The sequence below is a fragment of the Oryzias melastigma genome, linkage group LG2 (genome assembly GCF_002922805.2).
Source record: "Oryzias melastigma strain HK-1 linkage group LG2, ASM292280v2, whole genome shotgun sequence".
NCBI lineage: Eukaryota > Metazoa > Chordata > Actinopteri > Beloniformes > Adrianichthyidae > Oryzias > Oryzias melastigma.
In genome coordinates this window covers 17264593-17279157 of record NC_050513.1, presented here as the reverse complement: position 1 = coordinate 17279157, position 14565 = coordinate 17264593, and the positions used below count along the sequence as shown (strand labels likewise).

The window sequence follows — 14565 nt, the reverse complement described above, 5'->3', positions numbered from 1 at the left end:
GTTGCATCACAGCTTATATGTTGATGTAAGCTTCAGGAGCTCTGATGCCTTCGTGGTCATGATGGGCGTCTGTTCAAAGCAGACCTGTTCCTTTTAGCTCAAACTGATCATCAGATTTTATGAATGTATCTGCAAACACCAACATCGTTCTGATTTGATGAAGCATTCTTGGTTTCTCCGTGAATTTCACATTGTTCTCTGCCCTTCCACTGCTGACAGAAGCAGATGCTCAACATCAACATTCAGACTGTAAAAACATCCAGAGAGCAGCTCTGACTGAAAGAATGTGGATCTTCCAGATGATCTTTGGGACTTTTTCTCTGCCATTGAAGGAGGAGCAGCTTTAGTTTGGAAGAATGTTCTGCAGCAGAACCACATTCCTGAAGGACGTCTTTGTTCCTCAGAAACAGGATGAGTTTGAACTGCTGCAGAATCTGTAGAAGATGCAGGAATGAAGGAGTGCTGCCCCCTGCTGGACAGCTTTCTGACAGCAACTCAACAGTGAAGCTTCAGGATGGAGTCAGTTCCAACAGATCAGATCAACGTTCTGCTCTCTGCTAAAGAGGAAGAACGTCTCCTAAGAAGAATCCAGAGTTCATGATCACAAACATCAACTGTTTGTCAGAAGCTGCAGAAAGATGAGACTGTTTTCCAGCAGCTGCAGCTTCAACAGTTTGTCAGAGTTTCATCCTGCAGCTCCTGAAACATCAGCAGGAGAGCAGCATTTAAGGACTGAGAAAAGACGGACGTCCAGAAGCTAAGTAGCTTCTTCATCCTGGTGAATGTTTATCACACAGTTACTCAGACAGAAAAACAAAAGATTTATTGTTTAGTCGCAACATTACATTATTATCTCTCCATTTTTTTTTATTGAACAAGTCATTGAAGAAGAATCAAAAGCTATAAAACACATTAAAATCTTTGCGGCGTGTCGACGAACAATATTTGTATACCAAAGATCATATTTACGCTGTATACTTGCTAATCTAAACATTTGAAATCTATGGAATACCTCTTAATCTCTTCCACTTTACTAATTGTTTCTCTTTGTATTGACAATTTATTTTCTTTAGAGACTGTTCTTTTATCTTTTAAGTTTTTATTCCATTTTTGTTCTTATTTCACTGAATAGATTTTTACATTACTGTAAATACCTTAAATGTGATGAGGTCTATTTATTCTTGGATGCGTTGTGTAGCCAGAAGATGGGAATTAGCGTGATGACATCCTATCAGATCTCATTATATTTTTATTGTCTTTATCATAATGTTCTGATCTAAAACTGTTTTAATAAAGATTGGAGGCATTTTTGAACAAGATTCAGGTCTAGTTAAGCAGTGCATAAGTTTCTTTAATAAAGTTTCCACTTCCAACCCAGAAGTAGAGGAACTAGCTTGTTAGCAGCATTAGCTTGTGTTCAGAGGACAGTTGTGAGGTTTTTGAACAGAAAGGACAATACGTGGTTCGTCCCGAACAATCCTCTAGATGATCAGAGCTGCTGCTGTTCAGAGGACTTTGGCGTTTGGAGCTGAAGATCTTCTGCAGCTGCAGGAACCATGTCTTCAGAACCTCAGGAAGATTCTGACAGAGGACAACTTTCTGCTGCTGAAGGAACCATCGTCCAGAACCAGGAGGAGGAGGAAAAAATGACAAAGGCCAAGCATGGCAGTGTAAAACCAAGCAAGGTGACAAAAGTAAACCAGGCAAAGCAGCAGGTGCTCACAGTCTGACCCTGTGGAGGACAGGCAGGGGATCAGAGCAGCACAATTACTTGAAACACAAGGTGAAGGCCAAACACATACCGTCTGTCCTGCCAAATCACATGCTATCGGGGTGCGGTGGAGAGGGGACCCTGGTGCTACAGGTCCATCACCAGGTTTCAGGTGCCCCACTGACTTGGCCTGGGACCTGTAGCACAGTGCAGTGTGGAATCCCCTCTTCAGAGTACAGTGTGCAACCACAAAGTAACTCTGCCTTTTATTGGCTCCACCACACCCTTTTGGCAATCCAGAGGATTGCCAACACCTGTGTAGCAGGTGCAGCCCATTTCATCCTGCTACACAATCAACCTAATTTGAACATTTTTATCACATACCTACCATATAGGTGCGCTCACTTCCTCATATTCCACAACATTCTGATCCAAATTCTAGTGGAGCGATGACTGCTTCTGTTGGAGGATTCTGGTCCGCTATCTTACTGTGGTCAAATGGACCGCGGTTCACATTTCCGTGGTCAAATTAGCCGTCACTGTATTTTTTCTGTGGGTTTTGTTTGAGAATTGTAGGATTCCGGTCAACCATTTTGAAGCTGTAAACTCTGCAGTCGTCATCTTCTTTCTTTCTTCTGTTCCCCTCCTCTTTATTGCTCCTCGCTGTGTGACCCCGGGGCAGGGCAAATATCAAAAAACAGAATCATACAAATTACAGGAAGGACCGCTTTTGCAGATTTTTTCTCTTTTCAGATAGTAGAATCTAAACGCCTCATATGTACTCCACACTTATCGTTGTTAATATTTAGAGTGTATTTAAGTGTTCCTTATTACCAGTTTTTGTCTCTTTCAGTAGAACTATGGTAACAAGTTAATATTCGCCTGCATAGATTGACCGGCCCTCGAGGCCTGGAGTTTGACACTAGTGGGGGAGCTTTCATAGATTATTTTAACTGATCATCAGATGGAGAGCTCATATGCAAATCCTGTGTTGTTTAAGGAGGTTTGTATATAATGAAACTGAGTGTAAACTATCAATCAAGAGGGTTAAACAATTTCATTTTCTCCTCTGCCTTTGGTTAAGTTTGGTTTAGGGCAGAACGGTATGGCAAAAAAAGAAAATCACAATTTTTTTGAATTTTATTTCAGGATTTCGATTTTATCACGATTTCTTTAAAATAAATTCAAATTGACAAAAATGGAATTATAATGATTTTAATTAAAAGAAGTAAACACATTTTGAACAGATATTTAGATTTGTTCAAATTAAATAGTTATTATCTATTAAGATTAATCTGTAAATATTTGAAGAATTGCTCCTTCTACTGCTACAGGTAATGCACTGCTGCCAAATGAATATATAAAATATCCATGTTTTTATTTTGACTCTGTGCTAAAAATCCATGAAATAGAGCTTTTAAATGATTTTCACCCAATACCAGAGATGAGGGAGATTGATGAAGTTTAATAGCATGAATGACTGATAGTTTAGTAAAGTCCTTTCCCTATTAAAAACATCTCAAAGTGCTACATAATGATAATATTAATAAAAATACCCTTTACCACATTTTCAAATGAAACTAAAACTTGTATTATTGTTGGATTACATATGTGGTAAAAAAATCTCAATTGCTTCAGAATTTACCTTCAAATAGACAATTTAATTGTACTTAGAGAAAAGGCTCCAGCTAGCATCTTTAACTGTTACAAAAAACATTTTTAAACTTAGATGATAACATCAAATACATCTGCCAAACTGTTAAGATTCCAAACACAGAGATAATAGCAGTGTGAAGTGTTTAAACTGTATGCTAACTAAACAAAAATACAATAGTTTATAAAGCCTTTAATGAATCATGCAGCTTTTCTCCTCCATTTGTTTCTGGCATTAAAACAAGACTTCAATCAAATGAGGAAATCTGAATCAACTACACAAAACTTCATAAAAGCATGCAAGTATTTTTTAAAGCCATTTAATAAAACATGTGAAGTATTTCAAAAACCTATACACATATAAACACACTCAAAATATTTGCTCACTGAGGCCTATTAATAAAACGTAACACCAATGACATCTTTGAACTCAGACTATTCCTATACATAAAAAAACCTCAGGATGTTCTTATAAATGCATTGCTTTGATACATCTTAAAAAAGTGGGAAAATCTATATTTTTTAAAGGGAGAAAACCAGGGGATGTTAGAGTGCACTACAGTACTTTCATTCTTTCACTATCTACATCCACTGCACATACGCAGACCAAAATTGCATCATATTTTTCAGTTTGGCTGACCACCGATGAATCTGTGTTACCTCTTTAATGTTGTTGTTGTTATTATGCTGTTTTTTCCTGTTTTTGTGACTTTAGGTTACATTTAATTGTATGCTCAATGCAGCTAATGTAACACGTGTCAACTTAGCTCTAGATTTTTAGGCTGGCTCACTACTTCACATCTGGGAATCATAACAGTTTTCACATCACTACATAACTCTGCTACAGATCCGGACTGACACACAGCCTCTCTGTGTGGTGAATATTTCAGAATCCACGCTCTTCGAATCGAACGGTGTGATCGCTGTGCGGAATATGAACGAAGCGTTGGCTCAGCGGTTCATTTCCAGCATAAATTCATAATCCGCGCCGCCCTCACGGCGTTTGGTTTAAAGAGTGCCTATTTAGAACCGTTCTCTATGCAGACAGAGAGGAAGTGTAGACACTGGTCTGCTGCAGATCTTGTTAATCTCCACAAACCACATTAATGACAGCCAAAAAAGTGATCTGTTTGAACTCGGAAAACTGTCACGGCAGAGCTATCTAACTTTTTATTAGTGCCGACATTAGCTTAGTTTAGCCAGACGAAGCTCTCTTTTCAGGGTTTCCATGCTCAGTTACAACGTTCTTTCTCTTCATGTGTTCATTCATCATCTTGCAGAAATTGCATTGGATACTTTCCTTTAATGTTTCCCACACTTTCAAGCTCAGCTAGCATATTAGTATGCACCCAGAACTTCCTGTTACATTCCCATTGACCGGATTAGCACTACTGCACATGTGTGACAAAGAGAAAGGCAGACCTATAGCATTAGAAACCGCACATTGTAGTTTTGAGATAAAAACAAGGAAAAAACAAACATAAAACGACGCTTCGACAACCAAAATACAGTAGTTGTTGACTAATTTAATAGTCGACGTAGTCACGACTAATCATGGCAGCCCTAAATTTCATCAGTTTTTACTTCTTGCCTTTGGTGCACTAAAGCTATTAAAAGTTTACGTCACATAGAGCATATATCCACATAAAATATTTAAAAAGAATTCTTCTCGCTACTAACCCTTTAATTTTGATGAGGAATGTGTAAAGTATTGTTAACTTTGATGCGGTTTTTTTTTGTTGTTTGTTTTTTACCATTCCCCTCCTCTGGTTCTGATCAGTTAGCTTGGTGGATTTTACATCATCCTCCCTTAGCACCATCCTTCTTTTTTATATGGTCTTTTCAGCCCCAGTGGATATTATTTTTTTTTGATAAAAGGAGTGTCTCAATGATGACTCTGAAGATCCTGGCAACAGGTACAGTCCTCTTGCCAAAACGATATCTGAGATGGGGAAACAAATTCTGGCAGGGGACGAACCTTGGCAAAACACCGACACCGGAGGGCAGACAGCAGGACGTCAACAGCCTGCATGGAGCCCTCTGCTGCCTGCTTGGGTGTTTTTTTTTTCTTTCATCATTCTCTTATTACCATCTCTCTTTTTTTCGCCACCACTTCCGGATCTGTTTCATTGTGGAATTTTGCTCTTTCAAACGGAATAAGTCAATATTTTATTATAAACAGAACAGAAATGATATGGAAATGATTCAACTGAGAGACATTTGTTCACTAACTGAACTCAGATGGGATTTCTGAAACACGTGTAAGAGTAGACAAGATAAAGTGCAGTTCTCCATCAGTCCACCGGGGGAGCTGCAGGACAATAACTGTCCACTTGATGCTGAGAGAGACAGTGGAGCTGATCTCAGATCAGTTCATGCTGCAGCTCTGACACTCATCTCCACTTCCTCTGATTCCTCCATCACTCTGCTCTCCCCCTCCAGAAACAACATCTCTGCAGACTCGTTTCTGCTGAGGATTCTCTCTGCTCCTCCAGGAGGAACATCAGACTCACCAGCTCCTTCCCTCCCACCTATGATGAGAATAAAGCCAGACAGAGAGATGAAGGAGTATCTCCTGATCCTGGTGTGTCAGTCAGTGATGCAGCACAGCAGCAGAAAGAGCAGCAGGAGCTTCCAATCTGTTCAGAGCAGCAGCTTCCTATCATCTTCATCTGTTGGAGCTTCTGCTGCTCTGATTGGCTGACTGTTGTCCTGAAGCCTGTCATCATTCTCCTCAGAGCTTCACAGGAAACTCTGCATCTTTGCTCTCAGACTAACTTTAGGACCAAACATCTGGAAGCAGCTGGACTGACTCCAACCCTCTACTGACCTCAGAGTCTGAAGTTTGCAGTTGGGACTCTTCACCAGATCCTGGAGCTGCTGAACATTTGAAGACTGAAGGTTGTTGTATCTCAGATCCAGTTCTGTCAGGTGGGGCCGGTTGGACTTTAGAGCTTTGACCAGAGCATCACAGCTGATCTTTGACAAACTACAGTCCTCCAACCTAAATCCAGAACAGAGAATTGAGTTTAAAGACAAAGTTCATGTTTTTCATCCTTCAGTTCTTCAAAAGAGTTCAGAGCTGAAGAAGATCAGAAAATCTGGAAAAAGTCAAAAGATGTGATGCAACCGCAGCAAACCAGAAGAGTCCAGAGGAAGCAGAGAAGAAGAACTTTCAGGACAACATGCAGCTGCTTCAGTAAAGAAGTCCAGATGTGTGAAAGTCAAACATCAGCCTGTGGCTGCATCTAAACCAACTGATGTTTCTGCACAATCAGCAGAAAAAGTCCACTTCCTCTCTCTGCTCAGCTCTGCTCCAAACAGCACTGACTCATGGGAGAATTTCAGCACCATGATGCTGGAAAGTCTTTATCACAATTTTTAGGAGATGATCTTCAAGTCCTTCTCTGCTACAAGCCTTCAAGACAGAGACTTTCAGCTCCAACAGATCAAAGCAGAGGAGAAGGAAGTGATGTGAAAGTGTTACCAACAAATGTTAGACATTTATCCCTGATTAATGACTTCAGCTCTGACTGAAGAGTCAGAAGCTGCTGGGAGCTTTGATGGATGGCTGTGAGTAGATGTTTGTGGATTAAAAGGTGTGGATGCTGGGCAGCCCGGACTGCCTTGGTCCTGTTAATACCTGACCAGAGCTCTGACTAGGGTGGCACTTGGGCGTGGAGGCCTTGGCTTGTCAGAATTGTCTGTTGCTCTTCCCACCATATTTAACTGCACCCTTTATTACACAGCCCCTTAACCCCTCAAGAATATACACTCCAACACACGCACACATATTACACAAGGGAGATGGGACCTGGGACTTGGATCCCTCTCTTCAGACAGGGAGAGGGATCCCAAAGTTCTCTGGCTAGGCCATGATCGCATGGGGGATCAAATCCCATCTGAACCTGAGGGTTTTTGTGTCCCTGTGATGCTGGTTCTGGTCCTTGCCTCTGAGAACTGGACATCTTCAAAATTCTCAACAGCTGGTCAGCCCCATTTATCACACTTGTCTGGGACCTCCACTTCTCTTGGGCAGGGGGGAGTGGCCCTTGTCTTTCTCTTTTATGGATTTCCCATTGGTCGGGTAGGTGATTGCCTGGAATTTGAAGCAGGTTTTTCTTGGGGGCCTGTGGTTTGTGCTTGGAGTTGGGGGATGCTCAGAACTCCTCGGTGGCAGAGGGATACTTGTCTGACTCTGGGGATGGGGCCTTTTGCTGGCCCTCTGGTTTGGCAGAAGGGCCATTCTCTGACTGGGGCTTTCATTCCCCATGCCCCTTTGCACCTCTGATCAAGATGACCTGTAGGCAGGCAAGATGGTGGCTGAAAAGCTTTAACCGTAAACAGAAATGGCAAAACATTATTAGCTGGAAGTGGAAATCCCCCAAGTTTTTAGAGTTTTAGCCACTTTGAATGAAACTTTTTTCATGTTCAGGGTTAGCTTAAAATGTTTCAAAAAAGGGTAAACATTTTATCAAACAATATTAACAAAAGCATTCAGATTTGTAAAACTCTTAAGACTTTTAATAATAGTAATGCCTTTTATTTAAAAGTTTCTTTTAAAACACTCAAGACACTTTACAAAGTAAAAAAACACAATAAAATCACTTTAAGAAGCTGTTTTATACACAGTAAATAAATTGATATCTTAAAAAATGAGATTAAAAGGTGAAGGAAAATTATGAATTTTGGGAAGCAGATTTAAACAATTAGATTTTGAGTCTGGATTTAAAAACTGAAAGGGAGTCAATGTTCCAGAGGTCTGGGGGCAAAAAGTTTCAGAGTTGGGGTACTGAGCGGCGGAGCTCAAAAGAAATCAGTGCTGAACTGACAATAATTATTCTGCATGTTGACTTCATCGGAAGTCAATAGAGTTTCTTCCTGTACTGTTTTGAAAAAAAAATCCACCTATTTGTTCCATGTCTGAGTACAAATACAAGATATTTAGGAGATTTTACAATTTTCCTGGAAGCTGATCTGTAGTTAAGTAGAAGCAGACGGGAATGAAGAACCACAAAACATTCTGTTCTGATTCCTTTTTCTCTTTTCTCTTACCTTGTTGGAAAATATTATGGATTCAAGGAAAGCTTGTAGAGAATTTCATCAGATGCCTGCACTGACTCTAAGCTGTGATCCAGCTTTGCAGCAGTGAAACGACACATGTTCAGAAAATCTAGTGAGACATCAGAAAGTTCTATACTGGAAACCTTCAGCTCATTTACTGACCTCAGAGTCTGCAGTCTGCAGTCTGGACTCTCCAGAAAATCGCTCAGATGAAGAACTCCGGAATCCTTGATTTCATTCCAGCTCAGGTCCAGTTCTGTCAGATTGGTTGGGTTCGACTTCAGAACTGTGCCCAGAACTTCACAGCTGATGTCTGACAAACTGCAATTCACCAACCTGTAAGCAGCCAGAAAAGTGTGTTCAGCTAGGTTTGGGGTAGGAGAAGTTTCCAGCAGCAGGACTGAGCTGGAAAAACCTCCAGGTCAGCAAGCAGTTCAGTAATTTGCCTCTGAAAGATACACTGACTTTAATGTAGACTCTTATGAAGATTTTTCACTAAAATAACAAATAGTTAAATTTTCTGAAGGAGTAGGTTAGAAGCTGCAGATTCTCTGTGAAATCTGACATTAAATGATTACATGAGTCTCAAGCACATTTAGGATCTTGTTGAAATGCTACATTTTATGTTGGAGTTTATCACTATTGTGAGTGTAGCAAAATCCTGGTAAGCAGGAAGTCTCTATGCAGAAACTTAAAGTTGTTCTCTTTTGAATGCATTTACTGACAAATATAAACTAAAAAAATAATCAGAATTCATGAGGCCCAACATGTCTGAATTAGGCCTTGCAAGAGGAGCTGTAAACTGTAATTTTAAGGAAAAGATGACAGACTTCATTCAATAAATGTTTGTAAACACGATGTTTGTGCAAAGATATGTTAAATTACACAATGCAAAAACTTGATATTTTTCATTCTCAAGACACGTGTAAATAAATAAAAAAAATGTCAAGAAAAATTAGTTTGACTTGTTAGGAACGTCATAGTATTTATCTTTCTTTGGATAGTCAGCAGAAGGGAAGGCGGCTGTTTAACGTCTTCAGACATGACGTCCACATACATGGACATCCCATTGTGGGTGAGTGATGGAAATTCCTTTTACTGACTCGAGTTTTAATGAGTCGTTCACCAAAGTGAATTGAATCATTTGAGTCATTTGAATCACTGAGTCACTTACCCAGAGAGTCCAAAGTAAAACATGTTGCGAGCAAATTATTCATAAATTATTAATTAATTATGAAAAAAAACAAATAAATAATTGCATTATTGGACAGAAGAAATAATAATAATTTAAAATTACAAAACATTCATTTTTATGTATTTATAACTCAAATTTAATTTCTTGAAAAAGAAAGTGAAAATAAATGAAATGCAAACAAGGGGAAATATTTTTATAAGCTAAATAAGGAGCAGAAATCAATTGAGTTTCTATGAGTTTTGTAGTTTTATTACATTATTGGAGCAATGAAATTAGCAATTTGGATACCAAGCACAGTTTAAATTTTTAAAAAGTGGTGGAATTGATTAATATTCTTTTTATTTGCTTTGCAAGACATAACATGAAAAATGAATTTAATATTATGGCAGCAGACCATCAGGGCAAAGCAGCAGCTGAGCAGAGGAAGCAGCTCCTCTCTGTCAAACAGGGTGATAAGTTAAAGCTAAGCTAAGCAAAGCTAAAGCTCTAGCACAATGGATTCCTACGAGTACCGATGCAGCAGTTTAAAACAACAAGAGGCGCATGCTGTCGACATTGTTAGATGAGGATTTACTCTGTAGAAATAGATTTCACTCTGACGTTATGTGCTTTGGAATGTGTGTGTGAATGGGACTGTGACTGAAAAGCGCTTTGGGCCTTTGAGGAAGGTAGAAATGAACTTTACCAGTAAACGCTGTTTTAAATTTCACTTGGATCATTTTACATATTATGTGTAAAACACCAAGCACTTACCAACAAAAAATAATGATTTAAAAAGCCCACCTCTTACATTTGTTTTATCTTAATTTACTTAATTTCATTGTTATTTACAGAGTTCCGTCTCCAACTCTTTTGAGTTACTGCAATTCCCAATCTGTCCACTAAGTGGCAGTGGAGCACACAGTGGAATAGAGGCGCACCAAAGGAAGAATTAATCCTCTTGATAAAATACTACAAGGACATAAAAACGTGTGCTATCCTTATGTTCCAACTAACAGGTTAGTAAACACGGAATGGAAAAATAATGAGCAAGCATTATGCCTGAAGGTCTCACGACAACAGGGGTTAATGTAGTTCGAGTTGAAACGTTTGTTGTGAGGAATTTTGTAATGTGTGTTGGGAAGTGTTGAAAGCTAATTCGCTAATGCTAGTGGCCATGCTTTTTTGGGGAAAAGAATATGCTAGAAGCTTGTTTTAAAAAAGAACAAATGTACAGGAAACTTGTATATATTTTTTTTATGAAACGTTTTCATCCACAATAACATTAACTGGGATTTTATGTTACTGAATGTACATATTTTCTTTTTGGTTCAATACCAAATACCAGTAATGATGTTAAGTAATTGTATTTAAATACATGGCAGTTTAAGAGACTGAAAGAACAGTGCCAGTCAACATTTTGGTTATAACTCATGTACATTTTTATTTAATTATTTTAGTTAAAATAATTATAAATATATATATATATATTAAATTAAACAAAAGTAAACAGATCTGAGATTTATATCCATCCATCCATCTTCTTGACCGCTTCTTCCCTTTCTGGGTCGCTGGGGTGCCGGAGCCTATCCCGGCTGCTGATGGGCGAAGGCGGGGTTTACCCTGGGCAGGTCGCCAGTCTGTCGCAGGGCCTCAATCACACATCCATTCACTCTCACATTCACACCTAGGGGCAATTTAGAGTCACCAATCAACCTATGAAGCATGTTTTTGGACGGTGGGAGGAAGCCGGAGTCCCCGGTGAAAACCCACGCATGCACGGGGAGAACATGCAAACTCCACACAGAAAGGTCCCAGCCGGGATTCGAACCGGGGCCTTCTCGCTGTGAGGCAAGAGCGCTAACCACTGCGCCACCGTGCAGCCCCTGAGATTTATATGTTGGCTAAAATACAGAGTTTAACATTATATTACAAGAACATTATTAGTGTCATAATTTAGTCTTATGTACATTGAGAACACATTTAAGTGCAATAAGCATGGCAGCATATTGACAGAAGCAGAGAAAAGACTTCTTGAAGAACTGATTATTATGTAGAATATATAGGATAATTTGTTTATTTGAGGTCATTTCATGGTTATGTGGATTTTGGAATATGTTAATATTGTGACTAAAGAATAAATCCTCTTGATAAAATGCTACTAGCATATAAAAACGTGTGGAACTCTGTTCCAACTAACAGACCACATGCCCTCTGAGCCATGACTTAGAGGAGCAACAGAAGCATTCCCTTCTTTCTCCTTTTCCTTGACCTTTTTTTGAAAAGATCACAAGGTGAAGAAAAGCTTGTAGAGAAATTCATCAGATGGCTGCACTGACTCCAAGCTATGAGCCAGCATTGCAGAAGTGAAATGACACATGATCAGAAAATCTAGTGAAACATCAGAAAGTTCTTCAACTGACACATTCTTCTTAGCACATTCCTCCCATCCATCAATGAGTTCAGACCTCAGAGTCTGCAGCCTGCAGTCTGGACTCTCCAGAAAACCACGCAGATGAATAAATCCAAAATCCTGGATTTTATTCCAGCTCATGTCCAGTTCTTTCAGATTGGTTGGGTTGTTCTTCAAAGCTGTGCCCAGAACCTCACAGCTGATTTCTGACAAACAGCAGCCCTTCAACCTGAAAGCAAAGAGAATACCGTGTTCAGGAACCGTAATTGCTGTCAGAGTTTCAGCAAGTAAACAGATTTTGATAAGATTGAGAAGATCAATATTAAAAGTTTCATATCAATCATCGTCAACCATCCCTCTATCATTTTCATCTCATTCTGACTGCTACTGAAATACTTTGGACAGTTAATTGCTCATTTGATGGTAGGAAGTTGACAGAACCATGCAAGTTTTGGGAGTCTCAAGGTCACAGACAAGGGTCTGAAGAAACAAAGACAACGGATCATCACGGTTTGACTGGGAAACCAAGGGCCTTTAATCTAAGTGTTTCAGCTGCTTCAGTTCTGGAGCTTCGAAAAAACTAGTGTGTGTTTGCACATGAACAGGTCCAAGTCAGTTACTAGTCATTTCGTCCACTGTGTCTGCTGCTCCTAAAACCTTTTTTTCTGATCCCAGATATCCTTCAGGATCTTCTTCAGTTTGTTACCATGATACAGGCCCTTAACTAGTTCAGCAGCATCTAACAAACTAAACATGAAAACATTTTGGAGACTTGAATTAAACAATGTTTTGCTTGAGTTTGGAAATCTTTATTTGTCTTTATTTTGTTTTTTTGTTGGAAAAGGTCACAAGGTGAAGAAAACCTTGTATAAAATTTCATCAGATGGCTGCACTGACTTCAAGTTGTGATCCAGTTTTGTAGCAGTGAAGTGACACATGTTCAGAAAATCTAGTAAACATTAGAAAGTTCTTCCCCTTATCATTAATTTTCACTGTTATCCAGATGATACACAGTTGTATTTATCCATTAAACCAGACCAGAATGACCGCCTGGAGCAGGGGTCTCAAACTCAAGGCCCGCGGGCTGATATGAATGACAGTTGTTTTGTGCAGAGCTGAACAAACCAATCACAGTGAGGTTTATGGCTCTGGAGGTGGGACATCGGTGGGCTGTCCAGTTCCTCCTCATTCATTCATTCATTCATTTATTCATTCCTCCAGTCAGCTGGGCGGAGGAGGAACCATGAAGCTGCTGGAAGTGCCTTTACACTGAACGTGATTCGCGCGTCTCTTTCGCTGCGGGACAAATTCACAGTCTGCCGCTTGTTAAAAAACGTGTTTCTGTCATTACGCCGGGTGTGGGAGGAGCTAGCAGCTCCGTCCCTGGATATCTCACTCATAATAATTGGGCGAGACATATGGAGTTTCATTTATGTCAAAACTCCATGCAGAAATAAGACATTTCCATGCACGCATCAAACATTCCACGCGGACAAATCAGACCCTCGCGAGCGCTTTTTTCTTCTCCTTGAGCAAAAAAGTCCTCGCGAGAGAGACTTAATACTTCCGCGTGCGTGAGTGATGCACGCGCGCGAGCAGAATCTCAGTGAACGCGCTGCTTTCAGCTCAGAAATGAAGGAGGAGCTGTTAATACAGACATTTGAAAATGAATAAAAATAGTTTCTTTAATCCAGAATATCTCAGGTATTTTCTCTAAGCCCCCCCACCCCCCATGAAGAATGTAACCCCACCCACACACACAACTTTCTGCTGCAAAGATAATTAGTGAATTTAAATGTATATCTCCTCAAAATATTGTACTTTTGTTATCATTAAAGAATATTTTTTTAAACTTCTAAATAATCTGTTTATTAATTTTTCTCTTTTTTCTTAGAATCCTTTCAAAACTTTCAGACAACGTAAAAACAAGTCTTTCCTTGTTTCCTCTACAGTAGTGATGAATTCTGGCTTTTCCCAGAGATTCCGTTCTTTTGTATTGGTTCACTGTAAACAGCAGCTCTTTCTACTACCAAATGGATTTTTAGGTTGTTTTTGATACATTTAATTTATTATCAACACAATGTAGGATTATGCACAATATCCATAGATATTGTAAACATGTTTTTATTCACATTCCCTCCAGGGGAGCGCTCCCCACCAATTGAGAAACACTGCTCTAGTCAGTTAATATGTGGTTTATTCAGTCGTCTGTATCTGCTGTATGGTCATGGTTATTATTTTATTTGTTCATTAATGATTGATTTTCTAATTCACTTTTTAAAATTAATGAATTAATTAAATGTATTATTTCGTGTTAAAAATAAAGATGTTTGAGAACATTGGAATGTTTTATCAGCGATTTTATTCTGAAAATCCTGATGCGGCCCAGCCTCACCCAGACTCTGCCTCCAGCGGCCCCCGGCTGAATTGAGTTTGAGACCCCTGACCTAGAGAAATGAAATTCCTGCATCAGAGACATTAAGACCTAGATGACAATTAATTACCTCCTCCTAAACCCAGAAAAAACTGAGGTCATGATACTGGGTCCTA

General features: G+C 39.4%; 1 protein-coding gene across 1 annotated transcript; it reads right to left on the bottom strand.

Annotated features, from left to right (window-relative positions):
• Positions 1–5225: 5225 nt before the first annotated feature.
• LOC118599421 (NACHT, LRR and PYD domains-containing protein 12) lies at positions 5226–12953 on the bottom strand. The gene is made up of 5 exons (XM_036214436.1): positions 12913–12953; positions 12071–12244; positions 8591–8764; positions 6195–6368; positions 5226–5895 (listed from the first exon to the last, which is right to left on the bottom strand). The coding sequence occupies exons 1-5, from the start codon at positions 12951–12953 to the stop codon at positions 5874–5876; spliced, it is 585 nt and encodes a 194-aa protein (XP_036070329.1). The 3' UTR covers positions 5226–5873.
• Between the last annotated feature and the right edge of the window lie 1612 nt (positions 12954–14565).